Consider the following 27,062-nt stretch of genomic DNA (forward strand, 5'->3'; position numbering starts at 1 on the left):
GAATTATGTTTTAAACTTTTTTACCATACAATTAAAACGGTTTTAAAAAAATGAATTAGATAGTTCAGTATAGTTCCTACCAAAATACCTAAATTTTATTAATTATTCTTAACGCGAAGTTAATAATCTATAGGCTAACATTATTCTTCTTCCTATAGGTACATACAGTATATTATTTTTAAGATATTTTAAAAGTATATACAAGTATGTGTTAAGCATATACTTTTGCATATACTAAGAATATTCGATTAAGGTATATTCTAAGAATAAACTTTTACGAACATTCCGAGATACTACGTACACGAATGTGCTTAGTATATTCGGTGCAAGAATAGTCTTTGAAGCACATGCAAAGAACATGAAATTTAGAATGTTTTTTATGGTACATGCTACGCTTGTAGTATGCATATACTAAAAAGGATATACTTCGACGAATGTTGGTAGGATATGCTTAGAACATGATGCGAACATCATTGTTATGTGGGAGAGCCCAATTTCAGAAATATATTAGTACGTGGAATTTACTCTATAACTAAATCAAATATTGAAAAAAGGAGCCTGTACCGCCATTAAGAAAAAAAAAAGAATGTGTGTGTACTTTGTACGCACGTAAGAAGTTATACTTCTATTATATGATTTCAACGAAATCAAAATACTTTAAAAAACAGTTTATTTATATTTAATTTAAATATTAAACTAGTTTTAATACTTACTATGTACTTTCCAAACATTGTCATTAAAACAATACCAAAAATTAAAAAAATAAAAGAATAAAATACACACAAACACATTGAAAAATGCCACAAAGAAATGATTTCTGAACAATAATTGTTGCCAAAATGTTTAATTAATACGTATTTTCTGAAAAAAATTATATAATAATATACTTACAATCATAAAATGTATAAAAAAATAAAAAAGTAGTAGTACTTTTGTTTTCTTGAATTATTTGAGTTATTTCTCTTGTATTGTTTTCTCTTATGTCTTTTCGGATTGATCGGTGATATCTTTATTTAATTTCTTCAGTATTGTGTAGTTGGAGTCGTATTTTTCCGTCAGTTGTCTTCTTTTACTTATTAAACTCTTTGGTATTTTGGCTTAATTTATCTTTATGGGTCACAACCGTCGGGCAGCACTCCCTTTCTGTTTCTTTTAGTGCCTTGGTTATGAGATTATTTGCTAGTTCAATGTCTTCTATTTCGTTTTCTAAGTCTTTCGAATAAATAAAACACAATATTAAATATTTTATAATTTATTTTACCAATATTTAACTTCATTATAATTGAAACATCTGCAACTCTTTATACAATAAATATGAAATGTGGAAATCTATTTTGGTCCTAACAATTTAAATTTAAATATTACAAACATCACCAATGCTTAAATAAATATTGCGATGATTCACTCAAAAGTAACAAGAAAGAAACAATAACGTCATATACATACAACTAAATTATAGACAATTTTTTTATTAGAAATGTTTTTCACTTTCTATAATTCTATGATTTAAGACTAAGGGTACGTTCACATGACAAGCGCTTAACACGCGTTATCAAAACGTAGATAAGACGTAGAACGAAGATCAGGGAAGAAATTACAGAAATGAAATAGCGCTGGGCCGGTCACATAGAATGGAGACCAATAGATTGCTAGATGACATAAGAGCAGTGACAGGCAAACAGTGGATTAGATTGGGGTAAGGGACTACGGTCTCAAATCCAGGTCATTGCTCACTCACTGATTCCTACTGGAAGGCGTAATTGGCTAGAAAATCAAAACTTAAATAAATACCATTTCCTTATATCTGCTGTTACATTTCTTGTTAAATTTGGTCTATTAGGTCACCAGTACGGTAATCGCAGCGTTATTAAAACATGTGACGCACTTATGCGCCATGACCGTTAAATATAGGTAATTCAAATGATCGATCAACGCTGTAGTAGGGACTATGCGATCTTATGACGAAGACGAACTTATGCGTCACATACATCGTGACGCATAAATGCGTCATATACTTAGTTTAAGAGTGTTTTAGACTGCAAACTAAGCAATTCACCATTGCCTCAATAAAAAAGTATTTACTTGTTAATAATTATTAAATCAACACAGGTTCCTTATGTAGAGTTATATTTTGTCATAAAAAGTGAAAACTATTTCCAATTTTAAATATATTCTAGTACACATGACACCCCACCGTTAATAATACTGGAATTAGGGGAATATTAATATTAAAATTATTAAAAATCACAACCTATAAAAACTAAAGATAGAAAAAATAAATGGCTTCAGTAGAAAAACAGATGCATCCAGATAAACCTAAGTTATGTACAGTTCTATAGAAATAAGTTTTCATATAATCACACAACGTCATGCACTTCCTATATAGTATGGACAATGATATTCAATGAAGACAACTGCCGTTGTTTGTCGAATTAGATAGAAATGTCTTCAGAAATAAGCGTAAGATAATTTTTATACACAGTACTTCCCTGGCCTTTTAGGGGTTCTAAGACATTGTGTTATGGTTTTCACGCTAACGTAGGGAGAGTTGTTCAAGAATACCTGACTAAAATGGATCTTAGACAGTTGGATTGGCCAGCAATCAATTCATACCTCAAACATAATCAGGCACAACAACCTATTTGAAAATATACAACAGATACAAGAACTACACTGGAACTGAGGGGAATACAGCCTTGTTATTGCAGGAGTATACTATCGTCTATCAAAATGTTCATTTAATTGAAGAACTCCATTTTCCTCTTCAAAAGCAATCAAAACGCAAGAGAGGAGGATTACATATTACAAATTGCAAATATACACTTCACAAATTCAAAAGAACATCAAAATTTCAATCCTAACCTAACTTAACCTATTTTTTCCCGCCATTGCATCTTGTAGGACAAGAAGTTAAGGTGGCAGCTTAAAAGGCAATTTTCATAACTTTTTAATGGCAGTTGTTCTTTTGTATATTTCAAAATGTCCATTATTTTCATAAAATGTAGGACGTGCATGTCGGCTATATACATTATATATATTTAGTTGACCAGAACACTTATGATTTTAAGATTAGTGAATATTGGTTGAATAAAGCAACACTGATTTCATTAACAAAACAATACAATCTCCGCAGTAGCAGCACAAAGTTGTTTTAATCCTTAAATATTGAACATAAATAATTTTTTAAGTTTACAGTTTTTAAGAAACACCGTTGATTTTTTTAGTAACATTGACATTAATCATTCAGCCAGTCGCAATCAGATTATAGTTTATCACTAGCTCAAGGGAGTAATGTGTAGTGTGTGTATTGAGTATTGAGTAAATGTCTTGTTACTTAGTAAAGTCGACTTCACCGTCTTTGCAAAGAGACGCCTTTCCAGGAAATCTTGTTCTTATAGAGGCATCTTCAGTGATAATAAGAAAATAAAAAAATAAATACTGTTCCCACTCTTGTGCTGTTCATTATTAAACGTCCCCTAAAAAACTCATAGATGTTTAATATATTGCACAATTATATGACACAATAATTTTGCTGTTAATTTACAGTCTTCACGATGAAATATTATTGTGAAATTATCAATGTGGACTATTCTTATGAAATGAAAACTATGAAGTTCTAAATATCTTCAAATATGGGTACATTTGAAGATTGCTCTGAAGCTTTTCTTATGTTTTATGTTTTTAGTTAGGTACATTTCGTTGTACATGTTTTATCAAATACTATTTACTGTAATACATACAACTCTTGACATTTCCCACTACATTTGAGGAAGCAAAAAAATAGCGCCATCTAGTGGTCTGCGGTGATAACCAGAGCAATCTAACCTTACATTTATAAAATTGCTTTATTATTGTTTTTGTATAAATGTTTGAACTATTTTTATTTTAATTTAATTTTGCAAAATTAGCTCGTTATTCAAAAATTTATAAAATTAAATTTGAATGTTTACGTCAAATTTTACGTTGTCACAACGTAGTTTCACCGCAAGCCGACAGTGGCGCTAGTGGCAACGTGCTTCCAGATTTCTGTGGGAGTTGGATGTATTACAGTCAATAGTATTTGGTTTTATTCAAAAAGTTTGTTGCTGCTGTATATTGCAAAAATGTATGTTTTGTTAACTGAAACCATCACTTATTACAAATTTTCAAGTCATAGCATATCAAGTGTTATAATCTGTCAGGATCCATAGACAAAAGACAAAAGACCCAATAAGTAAGAAAAAGACACAATTAGTGGTACACATTTTTATTATAACATATAAAACAATTAATTTATATTGGCACTTGACGGTTATTCATATTTTTGAGTCAGATTTAATACAACAATTTTTAAAAATGTTTTCGAATATTAGAATTTTAGTTTTGCTTTTTGAGTACCTACCGTAATTTTAACTTTACCGCAACTTATTTATATATTAAACTTTGGTTTAAGTTCTTAATAGTACTATAGCTTTTATGATACTTTGTAACAATATTTGAATTAGAAAATTAAAAAAGGTCCAAGAAATGACAATTTTCTTAAAATTTGTTTCCGGAACCTGTACATAACTGATCAATGTCATTAATGCAGTTATATTTTGTAATCTTATTAACAGTTGTACCACAGTACAATGATAACCAATACGGCCACTCCGCGAAAATCCTTTGTTCCCTATGTTCCATTTTGGTGACTGCGCCATAGAGTTATATATTAGCATAGAGAGAGTGTCATTCAGAGCGAAGTGACGACACCATCTTTTTTATTTGGATTAGTGCTGTTTGACTCTTACGCATAGTAAAGCTGCTACAGTTGTCCTCCTCTTCCGTGCCTATATTCACACTAAATGTCATCATAGATTTTCGATACAATGTGTTAGAAAGAGATGCAGCAAACCAGTCCATGAGATCTTGTCAGGAAGCGCGGAAGGTAGGCTCCCTCTATGTTAATATATACCTCTATGGACTGCGCATCAAACATTTTAGTTATTTGCGCAGATGAATGACAGTTAACGGCATCCTATGTTTGCCGTGATTTGTCGTTATCGTCGCGCATTCAAAATGTTGTCTCACTAGTCGATTGCAAAATTGCAACCGTCAAAATTTGAGAGTTAATTAACTGATTCTGTAGCATTAAACTGTGGTTGTAATAAGTTACACAATGTCATAAGTTTATGAATAGGGCTTTTCATTCACAGTCATTTGCTTCGGGCTTCTGTCATATGTCGTATAATCCGTGTATATTAATATTATACACTATACACAGATTATACAACATATGACAGAAGCTTGAAACAAATGACAATCGATGAAAAGCCCTATAAATAAGTTGTATCTTCAATAATAGTACCAGGGAATGAAGTCTATCAATTATAAAATAGTATTACCCACAAAATATTGCTCCTCCAACCCATCAGAACGTACACAAAATCGTTCTCGGTGATCGTAAATTAAAATTATTGAGATAGCAAAGGAACCAAAGATGTTAACAGTATTAGATATGTTTACAATTTTTCATGAAAAGGTGTCAAGTGGAAAGCTCAATGTATGTGCCGTGTTTGCTTACAATCAATAAGAAATAAAGGCAGCAAAACCAACAGTATACAAACGTAGAGCAAAAAAAAGAGAACTAAAGCGGCTCAACAGACAGGGCCATGCGATATACCTCATCATAGAAGTAGAATACGATGACAAGAAACGATTCCAAGATGGTAGCATGAAATAAAGGTCTTAAACTTGTAGCGCCTAAAAGGCTTAACGTACAAGGAGGTGGCAACGTGTCACGTGATAGGAATTAACGAATGGAAAACGATGAAAGTGTCGGTATGTCAAGGTGTCTTAGGTACATATCTTCACTTCTCTTTACATAATATTGATATTTTATATGACATTTGACGTGATATAACGTGATATTTTATATGACATTTGACGTAGAATGTGGCATCTGATCTGCCATTTGATATCGAACGTAACATTTATGTGGAACACATAGAGTTATATATTAGCATAGAGAGAGTGTCATTCAGAGCGAAGTGACGACACCATCTTTTTTATTTGCATTAGTGTTTCACTCTTACGCATAGTAAAGCTGCTACAGTTGTCCTCCCCTTCCGTGCCTATACTCACACTGAATGTCATCTTAGTTTCTCGATACAATGTGTTAGAAAGAAATGCCGCAAACCAGTCCATGAGATCTTGTCGTAAGGAAGCGCGGAAAGTAGGCTCACTCTATGTCAATATATACCTCTGGTGGAACATAATATTGCATGTGACATATGATATAGAACATGAGATTTGAGATTTTATGTGAAACGTGACATTCACGGAAAGCGTCTTTTATGTGAAATGTGACACAAAAATTGACATTGGACACAGAATGCAACATTTATATGAAACGCAATATTTACGTAGTTACGTAGGACAGACATAGATATAGGGCTTTTCATCGATTGTCATTTGTTTCGAGCTTCTGTCATGTGTCACATAATAATAATATATCTACGTCATACGTCTTTGGTTGGTATCATTGTTATACATATACCAATAACGTATGACGTAAATATATTAATATTATGTGGCACATGACAGAAGCTCGAAACAAACGACTGTGAATGACAAGCCCTATAGATTACATATTATATAGATTGCATATTATAGATTACATTAGATATAGAATACATAGATTAGGCAAGGTACGAAAAACGCGGAGCAGTTCATCGGTGGGCTATCTATCTCTCTCTACAGGCGCTTAGCTTTCTCTCTCCGGCATATGATGGCCGCTGCCGCTGTGTCTGTGTCGTTCCATTACTCCCACCTCTTGGTAGATACGGTCACACTCGTACGACAGACAAAGATAGCCAGACCACTGTACTTGATATTGACGTTACACCCCGATGCATTGAGCGGCATATACCTAGCCTGGTCTATGGTTAATATGTCTATGAGTACAGAGCGCCACATATTATTGCAGAGTTCTGTGTCAAATGTCACATTCTGTATCACATCTCACGGAGCTGTTGTTTATCTACTATTGTTAACAACTTATAGTTAATAAACTATACAGTATTATTTAGTATAGCCATTTGCTGAACAATTTTTGAGCACATGTACTTATACAAGCCTGGTCTTTGGAGCTTTTTTGTAAAGAAAATGCAAATTTTTCAAATAAATGTAATAGTTTAAGTTTACTATAGTAAATAACTCAGTGCCTTTGATAGCCTTTTAATGTACAATAAGGGCAAAAGTTGTCGATCTCTTGCTTACTTGAGTTTCTAGGATCTGACCTACAATTAGACAGTCATATGTACAGTATGTTTTAATATACTATAAAGTTATTTCTATAAACTCGCAATCAGCTTACCTGCAGTAAAAAACAAGTTAATTGTTTCTATGGAATTATTTTATTATAGACAAGTACACTAGTTTCTGCGCAAAGTCAATCTTAAATCTAGAATGTCTTCAATAAATGTATTGTTTTCAAGTACGTGTTGAGAATAGCTTATTGTGGTCAACTTTCGTGGTTTTTCAATATACAGTACCCTATTTACTGCGAAAAATTGTTCGTTATTTTGTGTTTTACAAAATTTTACTTAAATTTAAACCTAAGACTAAAACTGCTAAGACAGTCAATTATAAACCACCCTGTATTTAGTAATAATTCATATACAAGAAATAAATGTGTATTTGTAACAATAAAAATGGAAATGGCCAATCAAATATCTTAACACATTGTCTGTCATATGGATTAACCACAAGGCATACAAAAGATAAACCCAAAAGACATAAAACAACTTTTTCCATTAATTTCCAATATTTCGAAATTAAAAACTGTTGCCTATAGAAAACGCCAAAACTTCCAGCGGTCTTAAAACCCAGGTACGCCACCATAAGTCACTTTTGCGCATGCGCACACTTACCACGAAAAAAATTTTGGTACCTAGTTTTTTCAAGAAACCAAAGAAACTCTCGGTTGGAAGGTGGCCAGATATTAAAAAAAAATCGAAAAGACCAACAGGGATAGCAACAACTCTTGCTCTGTCTCTTCATTTTTATTTTATTACTATTTTTGTTACGATTATAGTTCAAGATCTGTTTGGCATAAAGACGATCGTTCTACAGACCACCTGAGTCTAAAAATATAGATAAATGCATGCCAGACAGTATCAATAGTGTTAGAAAAGTAACTCCGTCTTATAGACCGCAATGATCTACACTGTAAATAGTATCTTCTGCCTCACAGATCCAGATGGCGTATAATCGAGTATGGTCGAAGCGAAGATCAGTGGGATATGCGCATTTTATCAATGAAATTCGACATTTTTAAGAAATTCCAGAAGACGCTACAGATAAAATGTTTTAACGACCCATTAATCATTCAGAATTAGTCGACGGATATTAGTACAGTTAAAATAATTAAGACGATAACTGGACGATAATGATTTAATGAGTGAAATTTAAAGTTTTTTCTACTTTAATGACAAAAAAAGCAAGCTTATTAACAGAACCCAATTAAAAATTATTTTGCACATCATATTTGAAACATTATTTGGTTGAAAAATCTCATTTTTGTTGGCCAAAAAAATATAATAATTTGTCAGGGCTAAATTACAATTCTGTTTATCTTAAAAGGGATATGTTACTATCAACATTCACACAGTGTTGCCAAACTGAATTTTATTATTTTGAGTGTAAATTTTCCCAGCGATCTCCTATAGACCGGGGTGGTAGGCAATGTGCTAGACAATAATATGTTCTCGTAACAAATTAGAAGTAAATAAAACAACAGAAAACATAACTCGTGTTCATCATTGAATTATTTAGGGGGCAGTTTCTTTCTGAGCCCTGCTTCTAGGTGACAAAATATCACAAGACAAGTATTTATTTGTGTTCTATGTTTTAACGGACACCATCGCTATACAATGGACTGAAAACTTTAATTTCTTATTTATTTTATTTATCACTTCAAAAAATGTTTAGTACATAAGGTTTGTTCCAAATCGATATAAAGTTCTTGAATCGTTATGCGCATGCGCAATAACGAATAATTATACGCAGTAACACATTTTTCGTTACTGCGCATAATCGTAACCGTTCAACAACGGTTTTGTATCGAGTTGGAACAAACGTATAGAAAATCGCTTTACAATCCACCTCAATCTTCAGTCTACAGTCTTATAGACCGAGATCTCGTGAACTGCAAATATTACCCCGGTCTTATAATCCTGACGTAGGTATATTCGATTACATTCTACGTCTTTTAGATCGAGATGGGAGCAAAATTGTTGAAAGTAATAGATTTTTGTAACACATTAAAAAACAAAGACATAACCCTTGTTCATCACTAAATAAGGCTGAATAAATTCAGACTAGATTCTTTTTGAACATGTTTTTATATAATATGGTGACAAAATTCGGGTTTTGGTGAAATATTTTGAAACACAAATCAAAAGAGCGACATAAAATTATTAAAAGGACACAAAAAAAAACAATGTAGGCTACATTCTCAGTTTCCACGTTAGTAAATGGTTTAGTCTACTGTTGTATTTTTTTAATAAACTATTTTTAATGGGAAATAAGCCACAATTTTACCAAAAAAAAATGATTTTATTAACGTTTCTATTTTAATTTCTATTTTAATATTTTTTTGATAAAATTGTGGCTTATTTCCCATTAAAAATAGTTTATTATAAAAACGCCACAAGGAAATAGCTTCAGAACAACATTGTATTTTTTTGTAATTAGTATCATAAAAGTGATTTTAAAAATACTTTCACTTTATTGTGATCGTGGAAAAAATATTGTACGTATTGCGAGTAAGAAGTGACATATAGGTATAACTTTTTGCTCCCAATATATAAAAAACTAAAAACAACATGCACATTAATGTATAGTATACAGGGTAGTCCTTAAGTATGCCAGATCGTAGCATATGTGGCGTCCTCTATCAGCTACATTAAAGTATACATCAAATTATAATTCCGCATTCAAAAACCCCCAGTCACAAATTTTTATAAATGCCCACAAACAAAAAGTTATAGAGAAAAATACAATTCTAAATTTCAAATTTAACACCCTGTATCTTTCTTAGTATCAACATTTTATTAAAGCAAGTTGGATTAAGTCGAAATATTTTGAACTGAAGAATCTTCTGTTTCTCATTGTACAATTACTTACGGACCACCCTGTATAAAAAATATTCACCGCAAAAATATTTTTTGTAAATATATAAATAGGTAGTGGAAGTACTATTATAAAGGGGGAAATGAAATCTTAAAAAAATGTTACGAAGCACCTTTATTTCTTATAAAATATGATAGTGTATTCGTTAAACTGTTATTCTAAAATAATAAAAAAGTATATTCATTATTCATGTATAGTATTTTTACTACAAAAGCGATATTACGTAGGTCAAATTTTTGACGTAAGAGAACTGTCAAAACATTAGAATGTGACTTTTCATTATTGCCATGTTTATTAATAATATGTTTATTAATAAACATGGCAATAATGAAAAGTCACATTCTAATGTTTTGACAGTTCTCTTACGTCAAAAATTTTGACCTACGTAATATCGCTTTTGTAGTAAAAATACTATACTTCCCTTTGTGTGTACTTGACTGTTCACGAGCCAATAACTGTAAAGCTGAGAACCAACGGAAGGTGGCATGACACGCTTTGAGAAGTAGAAAATATCTAATACAAAAAGGTAAAAACTAAATACGGAAAATCGCGTTATTTCTTTCAGAATTTGTGATTTATGGCCTACTGAACCCTCTACTTATGGCCGATGCGGAGTGGTGTGAGCTTTCCCGTCATTTGTCGGTAAATGAACACAGTTAAAAGAAAGTTAGAAGCTGAAACAGACCCTTTTAATTAGCCTAGCGGCTAGTACGGTCAGTGTCGTGGTAATTTTGTGGTCTAACTACGTTGTGTTGTAATTTTTATCATTTTCTGAATTAACCAACTTACTAAAATTTCTACCGCTCACACTGGTTGTTTACCTCGATACTCTAAGGGACAGGGATGGTCCACCGAATTTATCAAAAAGTAAATATTTATTAATGCCATAGTAACGTGGGGTACCAACCGTGCTCTTGTTTCTTTTCACTATTATATATTTTATATTTCTCTTCGCCGACGTAAACTGGTGAACCGTGCCACACACACTCCATTGGATCCCAGCTTAAGACTGTGTGTTGACTAAAATATATCTAAATCTATGCACCCTCTGCGAACCTATCAAAACTAAAGTAAAACTAAAAGTATAAATCTAAGTTCAGAGAGGTCTTTAAAACAAGACCAAATTATCTGAAACAAACTGTTAGCATGTTGAATTTGACAGTGACAGAATGTAACAACAAATGCGACAACCATGCCAACACCTATCGTTATTAGACTAACTTTCTTATTTGGTACTTGTAAATTAAGTAATGCTTTAAAAACATGCCTATCATGAAACTTATTTGTAAGGAAATTGTATAACAATGTCGAACAGTAAATTGGGTACAAGATTAGAGACCAGTCTATTAATAAACAGGAAAAATCTGTATGTAAGATCTAAGAAAATCGTTTTCTCTTAAAGCCATCCCTAAATGATATAAATCGAGACATTATTGTATTTAGCACTCTATAGTTTGAGAAAGGGTACCCCCGTTAAGATATTTAAAATGGCCTCCCTTCCGGAATTCAATATTTTCATTTTTGTATGTTCTATGTGATTAAAAATAACACTCAGTGCAATTTTATCCGCCACTCCTTCCCCCTCCCCCAAAAACGTTTTGTTTTTCGTTTTTACATTTTTTTTCGGCGGATTAAAATCAATTTAAAAATTTTAAAAAAATTCAGACCCACAACTGTGGCTTTTACAAAACTCGTCTATTTTTTATAGACCCGTAGGTTGAGTGTACATACATAACGTAAAAATACATATTTTTTATAAAAAAGAAGCATATTACTTTCTTTTTTAGGTAGCTGCAAGTCTACTTTTTATTTTGTTAATTGTATCAAAAAATATATTTGTGATCTTTTTCAGATTTTTTCGTAAGGGAACCCCTTTCAAAAACCCCTGGCAAAAAACGTTAAAACCTTGAAAAACATGTTTTGGGGGGGGGGGCTTAAAGATGTTTCGCCCAATTTTTTAATGTTCTAAAGGAATCAGTAAAATTATATATAACCTATAAAAAATATTGATTTGATCTATTTGAAAATCATAAAAAACCCCTAAAAATCAGTTTTCCGGGTTTTTGAAGATGGCGTACCTTACTGAAAAATCTGAGAAAAATCAGAAATATATTATTTGATAAAATACTCAAAATAAAAAATAGACCTGCACCTAAAAATATGTTATGTACACTCAATCTACGGGTGTACAAAAAATAGATAAGTTTTGAAAAAAGCCTCAACTAAGTGTGGCAATTTTTTGAAATTTTTAAATTGATTTCAACCCATCGAAAAAAAAAACTAATGGCGCTAAGATTGTGTTTAGTCTTATTTTTGACTCACATAGAACCTACAAAAATGAAAAAAATATATAATTTTGAGAATTAGGGCTTTTTGTCTATCATAACAGGGGGTTCATTTTTAATTTTCATTTGCATAATAGCTAAGCGAAAAGTAATGAAATGTTACTACCCTAACAACACAAAACATTCCAGGAATGTACTATCAAAGTTCTATTAATGTTTGAATGTCCTGGACATTCAAGGAACATTCGGTGAACATCTAATTAAATTATTGGTGGAATGTTACCACAAGACATTCTATGAACATACTACCAATGTCCTATATTTTAAGAGAGGCCATTTACTATTCAATTTGCGTTCATTTTCAAATTTGCCGCGCCTGTATCTATGTATTGGGCAATCCAAACCACGTGACTTCTGGTTGGCAAATGGCATACAAAAAGTTACAGAGGTTATGTTTGTAATATCTATTTTTCATTGTTTATCGTCGTGTTTTGTCTATTTTGGATTCATTTGGATTTAGTTTGCTGTATTTTGTGAACTTTAAAATTTAACACAATGCGATGTGATTATTTAAGGAAATTATTATTGGAAACTCCAGATGTTGAAGAAAGGTAGGGGAAACAATTTTTATTTACTGTTCATTTTTCCCTGATATTTATCAATATTGATGAATTTTGCAAGCAATAACATTATTTCTATTATTCTTTTAGATATTTATTGAAGCTGAAAATAATTGGGGATTTACATCCATATACAATTCAGTCAGAATTGGATTTTACAGTAAAGTGCATTCCACCAAATTACTATTATAGATATTTATTATACATATCTGGTGGAGTCTTACAGTTACTACTCTAAGCAGAAGATGAAAGCATACAAAAGCCTTCAGGCACATAAATATTTTACAGCTGGATTTGTTTTTAAAGTTATAGTAAAGTTGGAAGTCACGAGCAACAACTTCATAAGTACCTACAAGAATATTGAGGAAATCCTGCTTCTCGATACTACTGGACAAACTAGAAGATTAAAGAGGATAAAGCCTTTTGAACTAGTTTGAGTGATAGGTGATAGTGAAAAGCAGAGCATAGTGCTTGTGTGCCTGTGTATGTTAGAATAAGGCACGATATTGTTAAATTAGATAAGAGACGATATGGGGTAAGCTCTTCATTTTAAGGAACTGTAGTAATTTAGGTTAAATTAAAATTGCTCATTGGTCAGTTATGACCAGATTGTAATTCTAATGTACAATTCAATACAATGAATCATCATCGTAGTGATGATTATGGAAAAAAATATATGACAAGATTTTGTGCAATAAAATTGCTTATATTGATCAAGGATGTATTATTTGGTATGGCCATATATACTTCTGGTATATCGTCGATGATGTGACAATACCTCCTATCTGCTTTTTCATGAATTTTGTAGGAGACGAAAAAACATTTTTAGGGTCATCTCCTGTTTTCACATGTAAATTTTGACATGTTTTGTAGTAAATAGATAGTTGAATTTACTACAAAACATGTCAAAAAATATCATATGAACATAGGAGGTGACTGTAAAAAAGTTTTTAGTCTTACAAAACTTATAAAAAACAAATTGGAGGTTTGTCACATCAGGGAACTATATCCAGGGAATGTATAAAAAATATACTGTGAATGTGCAAATAACATTCGTAGACATTCATGGAATGTTCCAACAAGACATACAAGGAATGTTTAAAATGCTGACAGAGGACTTTCCTGGGACATTCTTGTGCTTTTGAGGACATTCCAGGAATGTTTTGAATATCCTGTGTGTACATTCTAGGAACATACATGGAATGTTTGGTGTTATTAGGGTACTACTTCTAGGAAGGTTTCCTTTTACTCACAAAATCGGAAATCCTGAAAGCGAACTAAAATTATCTGAAGATAAGAATTAGTTAACAACCTAAGACAACTAAATCATTAAACCAGTTACTTTACCAGTTGAATATACAGATGATGATGATGATGAAAAACACTTATTTCATCAAACACAGAATCATCTTCCAAACTAATACATATTTAAATTTTACTTATTCCCAATAGACTGGCCCCTAAAAACTAATAAAATAATAAAATATAAAACTAATAGAAAAACATGTAACAAAAAATATGACTAAACATCATTAAAAATATCAGTTGTCAAATAAAACTTTTATGTATATAAAGTACTAAATTTACAAAATATTCTCAAAAATAAAGTTAAGACAAACTTAAAAAGAAAGTTCGTCTCACAATTGCGACGAACTCGTACTCTCGTCCTCAGAGTTGCTTTCTGAAATCATGGCCTCCCCCGCCAGGTGCTTGGGGCTCGGCAGAAGAGCCTGTGCGCCGTTTCGTCTGTCGAGCTCGCTGGGCAACGCAGGCAACGGTAGATCATCGTCGTTGTCCTCATCCAGGTCGAGATGGTCGTGATCTTCGAGCTTCATGCTCGAGTTTGATGATTCGTAGCTTTCGTCTTGGTGTTCGTCGTATTTGATGTTCGGCGACCACATGAACACGCTGTCGTTATCGGAGTCGCCGTTTCTCGAGTTGGCTGAGCGCGGCCTGTCGAGTTCGTTCCTAAGATCAAAATACGTTAATATGCTTGTTTATACTTTTTGATTAGCTGCAACCTAAAAATAATCTATAACGTTGGCTGTCAATATAACCAGAAAGGATGTTTTTTAATAGTAGAGGCTCAATAATAAAAAAATCCGGTTCGAAGGACCAGACAAAGGAGTCGTTTAAAATACCTAGATTTATTTAGAGCACGTCTAATAAAAATGTGAGAATCCCTTAATACGAAGAGTCAAATCAAAGCGAGAAATAATGTCCTAAAGGGAGAGTTATATGTGATTGAGACTGATACTTCGTGAGTCTTTGACGCGTTTACTATTGCCTTCCATGTTTTTGGTACTATCGACCTTTGTTTCGCTACCAAAAACTAAGAACCCCAAACACTGTAATGATGATAGATTAATCAGGTTAATGTCACAATTATTGAAAATATTTTTAAAGGTTATACATACAAGAATATGCAGAAAGTGTGAAGCGGATATGAGTAATACCTAAACAGTTTGGCTTTGGTAATGGCTTTGGAACAGTAGAAGCTCACACTGTTGCCCAACATGATACAATAACTGAAGATATGACATGGAGTCGGTGGGCGGGGCCTACGTAGCTACGTCACTCTGTGAGTAGAACAGCATTAAATTCAGTGTGGTCGTATAGTAAACGGTGTTTATTTTTTTGTTTAAGGTGAATTTTACTTATAATTTGTTAAACTTTTATTAAAAATGAGGTGTGCCGTGTTTGGTTGTAATGTGGACAATCAATCACAAGTTTCGATACGAATATCAAGTTTTTTAGTTTCCCAAAAGACAAAAAAGTGCGATGTGTGTGAAAACAATTATGTAAACGTAAGCGTGCAGACAATTTTAACGTTAACAATGCTCGTATCTGTTCAACACATTGTAACAGCGACGATTATGAACGCAATCTGAAATACGAGCTGCTTGGATATTCTCCTAAAAATTTTCAATGCCTTAAAAAAAAGCTATTCCATCCCAAAATTTAGCCAAAGCGGGAAAAGGCAAAGTGGATTCTGGTAGAGAGCAACTAAACTGGGAAATAAGCCACAATTTTACTAAAAAATGATTTTATTAACGTTTCGACGTCCAAATCGGATGCCGTTGTCAAAATACAAACAATATTAATGAATTAAACAAAAATGTCTTTGCTTAGTAAAAAATTCTTCTAATAATTTATTTAATCTGACTCATTTATATCGGCAATTCAGACATATATTATACATTTTAAAGTAGAAGACTTTAAAATGATATTGCCAATTGTTCATTCGGTTACATGAAATCAACCCCAATTCAAGAATATTCGGCACAAAAAAAATCATAGCATGTGATCTGTCTTTAAAAATACAACCACATGCAACGGTGACAGAAAAATTCTCGCGTTAGAGATTCCATAGTAAATCACGAGGGAAAACCAGGAAAAAACCTCGTGAAAAAATCATCCCGACATCGTCACTATTAGGTCTTACTTTAGTTTACTCTCAAAACTAATACCAGATTCTAATATAATACTTACGATAATAATAGTAAGACCTAATACTTACGATGTCATGATAGTATTACGAGGTTTTTCCTGGTTTTCACTCGTGATTTACTATGGAATCTCTAATGCTAGAATTTTACTGTCACCGTTGCTTGTGGTCATGTGGTTGTATTTTTAAAGACAGATCACATGCTATGATTTTTTTTGTGACTGATATTCTTGAGTTGGGGTTGATTTCATGTAATCGAATGAACAATTGGCAATATCATTTTAAAGTCTTCTACTTTAAAATGAATGTATAATATATTATGTCTGAATTGCCGATATAAATGAGTCAGATTAAATAAATTACTAGAAGAATTTTTTACTAAGCAACAACATTTTTGTTTAATTCATTAATATTTTTTGTATTTTGAGAACGGCATCTGATTTGGACGTCGAAACGTTAATAAAATCATTTTTTTGGTAAAATTGTGGCTTATTTTCCATTAAAAATAGTTAATTACAAAAATGCCACAAGAAAATAGCTTCAGAACAACAGTAGAGAGCAACGCTGTGTATTATACAGTTTAACATATACCTAATGAGACGTATCTTGCCTAATAATAAAAAATCATGTTTGTAATTGATTTCTATTATTAGATTATGTTCTCAATAATTATATTTAATCATACTAAACAAAACAGCACTTCTCGAAAATTTCACAACTGATATTAAAAGCTAAAATCCCAAATCATAATGGCGATGCATTCAAAATGTAAAGGATCTACTCACAACGTGACGTCATGCGCGACCTGAACGAAATTAGGAACGCTGCGTGTCGTATCTTGGGTTATTGTATCATGGTTGCCCAATGCTCAATAACATTCGTTAAGCCGAGGATACAGTCATTATCGCTGAAAGTGAGAAAGATCTGCAGACGCTACTAAACACAATTTGTTATACTGAAGAACAGTTTGGTTTAACAACAAACAAAAACGAAATAAAATCCATGGTTATCTTTAAGAGGGGTATATCATAATAAGTATCCAAATAAAAAATGAAGATAATGAATAAGTGGACAAAATGAAATACTTAGGAGTCTGGATTACTGAAGATCTAAATCCTAAATATTCGAAGAAATTTGATGAAGAATAGAGCAATCAAGGGCAGCCTTTTTGAAGATGATTAAATATTTGAATAACATGATGGTAAAATGTTATATCCACTCTATTCTTCTTTATGGTCCCGAAGCTTGGACTGTTAATGTTAACTTAATAAGAAAGCTGGAAGCGTTTGAGATGTGGCTTTTTATAGTCCAGGAACCGAAGCTTTTCACCTCGCAATTTTTACAGAATAGATTGATTTGCTTAAAATTTGAGAATAAGCAGTGAATAGTCCAAGGATCAAAATCTATATGATGCCGAAATGCGCTTTTACCATGGGGGGTGGTTGACACCCCATCTCGGGGGATGGAAAGTTTTTATTATATTTTGACCGCAAAAGTTGATAAAAACGTTCATTCTAAGCAAAAAATGTTTTATACAATTTTTTGATAAAATTAATAGTTTCCGATTTATTCGCTATCGAAAGTGTTAGTTTAATACCTATCGAAAAAATGAATGTTTTTCGATATACTCATTTACGAGTTACTCAATTTTTGCCGTAGAAAAAAATTTTCAAACCAAATTCTTGGGAATTATATAACCTACAATTTCATATTTACACATTTTTTCATATCTCTGATGCTAATATTTCTATTCTAAAGAAAATGCCACTTCTTATCAAAGTACAAAAATTCGTTATTCGCTTTTAACTCCAGTTTTTTTAAAACTAATCATTCTAAACCAGTCAAACTTCTAAAATCTATTAATAATACATAAATAAAGAAGAATAAATAAGGCCAATGACTAAAAACACCGCCAACTTACATTATTATGCTTCCAATTGGATTTCTTCTTTTTTTTATTCAAAAAAATATATTGCTTTTTTAACCGTAACTATTTTATATTTTACCATTTTTTTTAAACTAATCATTCGAAGCCGGTCATACTTCTAGAACCTATTCCCAGATAGCAAAATGTGATTCATAGGACATTCATAGAATGTCCTAAAAGAATAATGGAATATTCAGTGAATGTCCCCTAGATATATATATTCTTATAGAATATTCCTAGGACCAGCGTTTTGTTCAGTCCTAGCGATATCCGACGGATATCTCTGGAGAATATTCCACTAATATCCCAGATATTCTATGAATATCATATAAACGTTCCGCATTCAAAGAATATCTTCAAGTGATATTCCACGCATATTTCAGATATTACCGGGATATCCTAAAGACATTCAAACAGGTACATTCGGGGAAGCACTCCAAGGAAATATACCATGAATATTGCAGATATTCCTTGAATGATCCATGAATATCCAGGCTCGCACATTCAAGGGGCAATGCTTTCGGGAATATCCTAGATATTCCTTAAATATTCTCTGGGCTTTCCAAGTAACATATTTAAAGAATATTCGCATGCACATTTTGCACTGCAGTAATATTTTATGTAAATTAGGCCGAGTGCACACAGATAAAGCAAAAACATAATTAATAACAAAACTTTTGAGTAATGGTATTAGAAGCGGTTTTTTCTTCTCGATTAATAGGACACACATTGGTAAAGCAAAACGTTGTAGGTTGTATTGCTTCACCAATGTGTACTCGCTCTATTAACCAAGAAAGAAAAACTGCGCTGAACATTTTCTATAATTGCGTTTGCTGTATCAGTATGCACGCGACCTTTGCACAATTTGGGGAAATATATGAATGAGAATATTAAAATATTAACTAATATTAATTAACTCTTTATTTCCAAATTAAAATTAATTGTGTGTTCTTCGTTTTTCTTCATCCTCTCTTTGGCTTTTGCCAGCCATTTGCTTATGGCTACTTCGACTTCCTTAGATGTACAATCTATATGTAGTTTCAATATAGATTCTAAAAAAAATATTTATTTTAGTTTTCATATTTGGATTATCTATACAGGGTGCGGCAGATAAACCATTGGTTAGAAAGATCTCGAGAATTAAAAGGCACTGAAAACTAAGAATTGGAATGTAGGGATTTTCAAGGGTGAACTATTTAGTACAAATCAGCATCCTTTTGCTACTTCCGGTTACACCGGAAGTTGGTTATAACTTTGTTTTTTTTAATGGGACATCTTGAATTTTATGGCATTTTTAGATTGTCCTTTAGGAGCTGATTTCACTGATCTATCACATTTAAGTCCAAAGGTGAATAGTTCCGAAGATATAGGGTGTTAAAAATCGATATTTTTAAATTTTAGGAATTTTTTGTTTTAAAAGTATTGATTATTGGTCAGAACGGATTACATTTTCCTATCCTAACTTTTTATTTACTATACATTGACATTTAATTGAAACAAATACAGGGTAGTCGAGAATTCCGAATTTTTGACCATCCTGTATTTGTTTTAATTAAATGGCAATGGATAGTAAATAAAAAGTTAAGATAGGAACATGTAAGCTATTTTGAACAATAATCAAAATACTGATAAAACAAAAAATTCCTAGAATTTAAAATTATTGATTTTTATCACCCTATGATCAAAATCGGAAATACTGTAGCTGTTTTGTAGTAGGTACATGACAGGCTATTTTTGACTACCTATTCCATGAACTTTTATTTGCCAATTTTATATGTAGTAGGGCCATAATACTACATAAAATTGATAAAAGTTTATACATTATTTCCGATTTTAACTTGATACAGTTTACCCAAATAAGCCGGTCATAGTGTATTGGAACTTTCTTATGCAGGGTGCATAAGAAACATACATATCAATGCAGGGTACATATCAATTTTGAGTTTTCAGTGATCTTTAATTCTCGAGATCTTTTTAACCGGCCGTTTACCTGCCGCACCCTGCATAAGAAAGTTCCAATACACTATGACCGGCTTATTTGGGTAAACTGTATCAAGTTAAAATCGGAAATAATGTATAAACTTTTATCAATTTTATGTAGTATTATGGCCCTACTACATATAAAATTGCCAAATAAAAGTTCATGGAAGAGGTAGTCAAAAATAGCCTGTCATGTACTACAAAACAGCTACAGTATTTCCGATTTTGACTTGATACATCAATTTTAACTCACCAACATTTCTATCTATCTATCTCACGCTTTCAATTGTAGTAGGTTGAAGAACTTTCATTAGAATATTTAATTATTTTGACTAAATCTTTATATACAGGGAAACATATTTCAAGTTCTATGTAGAAACAATCAATGACAAGTATTATTTTAAGAAAATTGCTGCCTTCTGGTAACTCTAAATTTAGCCTGCTCCTTTAATATTCGCTGTGAGTTCTATTTAAAATAAATACTGAGGAATTATTATTTAATTCATTTACTGGGAATCGGTCAGGAATATAAAAAAATTCTTTTGTTTCTGTACGTTTCGGTTTATTTTAATTTAAACCATTTTCAACAGTTTGTCCATCTCATAGAGGTTAGTCGTTAGTGGTTTCGTGTGTCAAATATATTTATATTTATTTATTTATATTTGACACACGAAACCACTAACGACTATATATAACCTCTCTGAGGTGACAAACTGTTGAAAAGGGTTTAAATTAAAATAAACCGAAACGTACAGAAACAACAGAATTTTTTTATATTCCTGACCGATTCCCAGTAAATGAATTAAATAAAATTTGACGGTCATAAAACAAACTTATAATACTGAGGAATATTATTTTTGATAAACTTGTTTAATAATCTGATTTATTTCTACACAAAACTGTCAAATTTTAACAAAATATATACTCACTTATTACGGCAGTGCAAATTAGAGTCTTATTAAAGGGATTTTTCCCCTTATGACCTTGAAAACTGTAGATAACTGCTAATTGATCATTGAAGATTTTTTTCAAGCATCTCCTGACACTTTCCTTGTAATCAAAACCTCCCACCTGACGCATGTAAATAACCTGCAGACAGTCACTTATTAGATTTCTAACTGTAGTCTAACAATTTTTATTTGAGTGTGATTCATTGTTGAGAATGCGCTTGAATCTCCTTTTGATATAGATACAGATGAATCGTACTCAAATAAAAATTGTCAGAATATAAACATTGAATATTTTCAATACAAAGTCTCAGAAAAATTTTAAAAATATAAGAATATCACTCACAAAGTTGTCTAGATTTGTAGCATTTTCTAGTAGCTTTTCAACGTCTCCTAGTTCTTCTAAGGTGGATAGAGGTAATTTCTTATGAACTTCATCATCAGTTATATCTGTACTTTTTTGTTGCCCTCTGATTATAGTGGACAATTCATCCACTTTTCTGTCAATTTCACTAAGTTTTTGTTCTTGTAATTCTAACGTTCTTTTTATTCTTATTAAATATGAAATTGCAGTTTCTTGAGCATTGGCATCTAAAACAAAAATCAAAATTATTGACCAAATAGCAACTACATAGGTGCTTTCACTGTAGTATTGAGCCGTACTTTTTGTTAACAATTCATATTGTTTTCACGCAAACCATCAATTTTTTTAATTGTTAAAAAATCAGTTTGACATCTGTAAAGTTGATTTACAGCCAATACATAAACTGAAATTAGTACTTAAGCACAATGTGAATGGTCTTTAATTTTAGAAATTCAATAACAATTAGAAAATAACTTACTTGTTGGTGTGGGTTTGGAAGTTTCTTGCACGGTTTTTACTTCCTGTTTGTTTTCTAATCCAATATTTGGATGAGTTCCTAAAAGATCATAGTTATAAATAAAGCTTATGTAAAAATACACATTAAAGAATGTGCCACAGCACTTGAATTTGTACTCCAATCTGTCGAACGGTACGTTTGTCAGTTCACTTGCTTTGGTGGTAGATATATGCAAGTGACTATAACACTATGAGTTCATATCATATATTATATTTACAGTACAGCAAGTTAAAATGAATCATCACCTCATAAAACTTATTTTATTATTAAAAATGTGCTCACTTGATTTAGATGGGGTACACTTTTCATGTTGTTCTTTCTTAGACTCTGCAATAAAATAGAATTACAAAATTAAAATTTATAATAACACCTTTTTAATTTTACAACTTACTAGGAAATGAATGTTCAAAAACCAGATCTGACCCATCTGAGTCCTGCTCACTACTACTGCTCGCTATTTTCCTTGGTTTAGGAGGTCTCTTTTGTGGTAACACAGTTTCTTTATCTGATTTGTAATTCTGGCTATTGCACGCTTTACTAGCTCTAATGTGAGCTTTGTTAAACAGTACAAATTCTGTCTGGCTTTCTAACACTGCCTCATGTATTGGCCATTCCTCTAAGGGGTCATATTCTTCAATAATAAAGTTGGATAACTCCTTCTCAGTATGATCGTCCACGGGAGGAAATTTACAAAGTTTGTTTGCTTTGTCATACCACTTAGCTGGTACTGCCTCAATTGTTTCACTTTCTGGAAATCTCAAAACAACCCAAGGCATTTCTTCAACAAATTCTTTGTAGGTTTCCAGTGTTCCATAAAAAAAGATATGTAACTTATTAAAATATTGTAGAATTTTATGATTTTATGTGCAATAAGATTGCTTCCTGATAATAATTCAGTAGTGCTCTTCAATAAATAAGGTAATAAAAATAATAAAAACAATAAAATACAGGCTGCATATACCCAAAATAACCATAGGTGCAGTTTTAATTTTTTTAATATCAGCCTAACATGCATGCATATCTCCACTTTTTTTATTTCACAAATACAGAAGCTACAAATATAACAACTCTTTCTTGATAATAAAAAATAAACCAACTTTAAGGTTGATCTTACTATAATGACGAACATTTCTTCACCATTTTTTAACAATTTTTTGTAATTTCTTTTTTATGTAATTGAGAGTTAGTTGGTGTAAAAGGTTTACGTATAATAATTTATTCTAATTTTAACTACGAGCCTATACTGAATCAATATATATGATGGAACTCTTTTAAATAACTGGAACTGGGACTATTTAAAAGTAATTTTAAAAGAAAATTAAAAAGTATTTAAAAAATGGTCAAGGAACATTTCTCAGTAGGGTAAGATCAACCTTAATAAATACCGAATCACCATGCAGGAAGCATCTTAATTGTTACATATATTACTATTCAGTGCAGTAGAGGTGCAACTACAAATTTGTTATTGTAAGGCATTCTACAGCATTTTAATGCTATATCTGATATTGGCCAATATTTTAAAGTACTTAAATTTTCTACTAAAAATATATCCAAGTTTGATGAATTACAAGGAATGTTAAAAAAGTCAGATTTACTCTGATATTCTGAACCTATTACTACATTCTGATGTAATCTAGGGCAATATACAATATTTTTTATTTCAATAATTGACTTATCTTTTAGGATGCAACAAGAATCTTTTAAAGAAAGAGATAATGCAAATTTCTCAAAGCATATTTTTTTAAATTCAGGCCCTGTAGTATCGTCTATTAAAACACCCCCTACATATTCTCTTTCTAAACAAAATTGGAAAGGAATTTCCTTATTTCTATTTTGTGGAGTAAATTGAATTTTATTAGTGTTTAGTTCATAATTACGCCGAATAATTTGCTGAAGAGGTTTGTCATGCTTTCTAACCTGCTTAAGTAAACTCTGCAAAAAATTTTCACTAGAAAAATTACTGAAATTCTCTAATGAACCAAATTTTCGACAGTCATCAGCTAAATGCAGCAGATTATGAAAATTGTGTGACATTATTTGTTTACCATATAACCTCTGAACGGTTTCGACAAATTTTCTTAATAAAGCCTCTGCATAATCTATTACATCTACATTGTTGCTATCTGTCAAACTTAATAATAAATGTATTGAAACGGAAAGCATTAAAAAATTTTGATATTTTTGCTTTTCTATTATATCTTTCAAAACAACTGGACCTGTGTAAATTAAAAACTGTCTATATTCAGTAGCTTTCCAGCGTTTTGATTCTTTTAAAGTTCGAGGTTGACGAGAAAATTCTGATGGAATATAACCAGACATTTCCACCAACTTTGCAGATATATTTTCAATTTGTCTACTGGATAGTTTATGTGGAGGTCGCCCGTTACACCAAATTCCACAAACAATTTTTTTTACAACTCCTAATGCAATTAGGTGCATGTAGTCTAATGGTATATCAGTTATTAGATTTATGTTTTTAATTTCACTTAGAATGGTAGTCCCTGTATGATGATCTGAATCATCCTGCTTACTAAAATTATCATGTGTTCTTTTAATAAAATTCAAATCTGTAAAACACACTCTATCACTTATATATTCCCCTTCCTGAGTACATTTTGTACATGAACTGTAGCCGGAATGTCCTTTAATTTTTAGTATCGAAGCCTTTGCAACTGCATCAAATAAAAACATACTAATTTTAAATGCATAGGATTGTCCAAACACCACAACTCCATTTTGAATTAAATTATTTGCCTCATCCACAAATTCAGACAAAAAATTGTTAAAATCATGAGGTTTTTCATATCCGTGATAAATCCCTATCAAAAATACTGGACTGTTTAAACTACATTTATTATTTATTCCCAAAATCGGATAAACTTGACTAGCTGAGCTTTTTGACAATGGTAGGCCATCAATATTTATACCTATTTCTATACAATCTCGAGCTGTGGGTTTCATATTAAACTTTTTATAATGATTTTCTAAACCTTGTTCTATACCAACATGACAGTAATGACCGGGAGTTACATTTCTCATAATAGTACACTTTGGAGTGTATAAGAAGGTTCTTGGATCATGAGGTAATTGAGAGAGATTATTACTTTCTTCTGAGGAAAAGGATCTTAAAATATCTAACAAAGCTCTGAGTGATGAATGGGGTACACTATATGAAACGGCCCAGTCTCGCAATTTATTGAACCCTGTTGAATTCCTTGGTTTAATAAAAAATGTAGTATCAGAGTTTAAAATCTGGTTTGGAACAGTTTCTAAATTATGAATTGTTTCATTACTGGACATTACTGTATCTAAATCACTCTCCTCACTACTTAAATTAATTATTGGATCACCCATACATTCATCGGAAATATCAGATTGTGAGGCTACATTAATAAACTCATTAGAAGATCCTTGATCATAGTTAGTTTTTACTGTGGTTTTACTTTCACGTGTTCCCGCATTTTCCTTAACATAGTTTAGAACTTGAACTATTTCCCTATTTGTTCTTAGATAAAAATTACGGTTTCGTTTTAACATAGTATGCTTTCGTGGCATTTTATAAAGTAACTTAAAATTGTACTTACATTAATATCCACAAAATTTTGGCCGATGCTTGTTTAAAAAGTCGCCTATTGCTACTTGCTTGCTTTGCTTGCCGAGAATGGAGAATGCCGATGCCACAAGCCGATGCCGCCAAAATGATCATGGAACAATGGTGTTACATCAAAGAATACACCATGGAGTGATTATAGATACTTGATTTGTTCTCTTGTTTATGTTTTGACGTGATTAAAACAAAGCTACAACTATTAAACTTGCTTCTTTTTCATAAACATCATTATACACTTGTGCTATTCCATTGCATTGAACAAAAACAAAAGTTTGACAGCAGACAGCACGACCGTCAATTCTTCTTCGGTTTTTCACTATGTACACATGGCCCTTTACTATTTAGCTTTTTAGAAATGTCTTAAAAGAATATTCTGGGGATCTGCTCCCAAAGAATATTCCTCGAGAGATATTCTAAGGATGTGCTACTGAAGAATATTCATCGAGAAATATTCTTAGAATTTACCCATAGTATTGTTCTATGGATATTCTGTTGGGAATATTCACAGAATATTCGTCCAAGATATATATATTCGGCCGATATTCCTGGAATATTCGGAATATTTATATTCTTTTCAGGACATTGAGAGAATGTCCCAGGAATATTGCATGCTATCTGGGTTAACAATACATGAGTAAAGAAGACCAAATAAGGGCAATGACTAATTTTAATTAAGGTGGTGATTAGGGGGTTTCTTCCGATCACTTTTCGCTGAAAAAAATAGGGACTAACATTCTTTTCATTATAAGTCACTTAATTTTTGAGCTAGAGACTTTTTTTTATTTCTATAGATAGACATTTTTAAATACTTTAAATCAGTTTGAACAAGTTATTATCGAAAAATGCATAGTTTTTCCGTCTTTTGACTTTGAAACTACAATATTTAGCATTTGACGAAGAAGAGCTAAATATAATAAAGTATAGCTCGATTACCATTGGTCTTAAAGAAAATTAAAAAAAACGGTTTTGTTTATTTTTTCAAAAATTTAATTTTTGTTAAGTAAAGCTGTTTGGATAAAACGAAAACATTTGGAGTTATTAGCAGAAATATTATTAAAAACATTTATTTTTTCGATATAAAACTAACACTTTCGATAACGAATAAATCGACAAGTATTAATTTTATCAAAAAACTGTATAGAACGTTTTTTGCTTAGAATTAATGTTTTTACCAACTTTGCGGTCAAAATATAATAAAAAATTTCCACC

General features: G+C 31.6%; 2 protein-coding genes across 5 annotated transcripts in view; both read right to left on the reverse strand.

Annotated features, from left to right (window-relative positions):
• Window positions 1–1,236: 1,236 nt before the first annotated feature.
• Window positions 1,237–27,062, reverse strand: part of LOC114343874 (uncharacterized) — a 700,122-nt gene continuing 674,296 nt past the window's right edge. For all 4 annotated transcript variants that reach the window (XM_050644500.1, XM_050644499.1, XM_050644498.1 and 1 more), the window contains one exon: window positions 1,237–15,028. In XM_050644500.1, coding sequence (XP_050500457.1) covers window positions 14,698–15,028 — 331 coding nt within the window. In that variant the 3' untranslated portion in view covers window positions 1,237–14,697. The remainder of the gene's footprint in view (window positions 15,029–27,062) is intronic.
• Window positions 19,339–26,113, reverse strand: LOC126880565 (uncharacterized). Its single transcript, XM_050644515.1, has 7 exons — window positions 25,828–26,113; window positions 22,635–23,033; window positions 22,526–22,570; window positions 22,205–22,282; window positions 21,709–21,953; window positions 21,345–21,504; window positions 19,339–19,487 (listed from the first exon to the last, which is right to left on the reverse strand). Exons 2-7 carry the CDS (start codon window positions 23,017–23,019, stop codon window positions 19,348–19,350), a joined length of 1,053 nt encoding a protein of 350 aa, XP_050500472.1. The 5' UTR covers window positions 23,020–23,033; window positions 25,828–26,113; the 3' UTR covers window positions 19,339–19,347.

Source organism: Diabrotica virgifera, chromosome 2 (assembly GCF_917563875.1).
Source record: "Diabrotica virgifera virgifera chromosome 2, PGI_DIABVI_V3a".
Classification (NCBI taxonomy): domain Eukaryota; kingdom Metazoa; phylum Arthropoda; class Insecta; order Coleoptera; family Chrysomelidae; genus Diabrotica; species Diabrotica virgifera.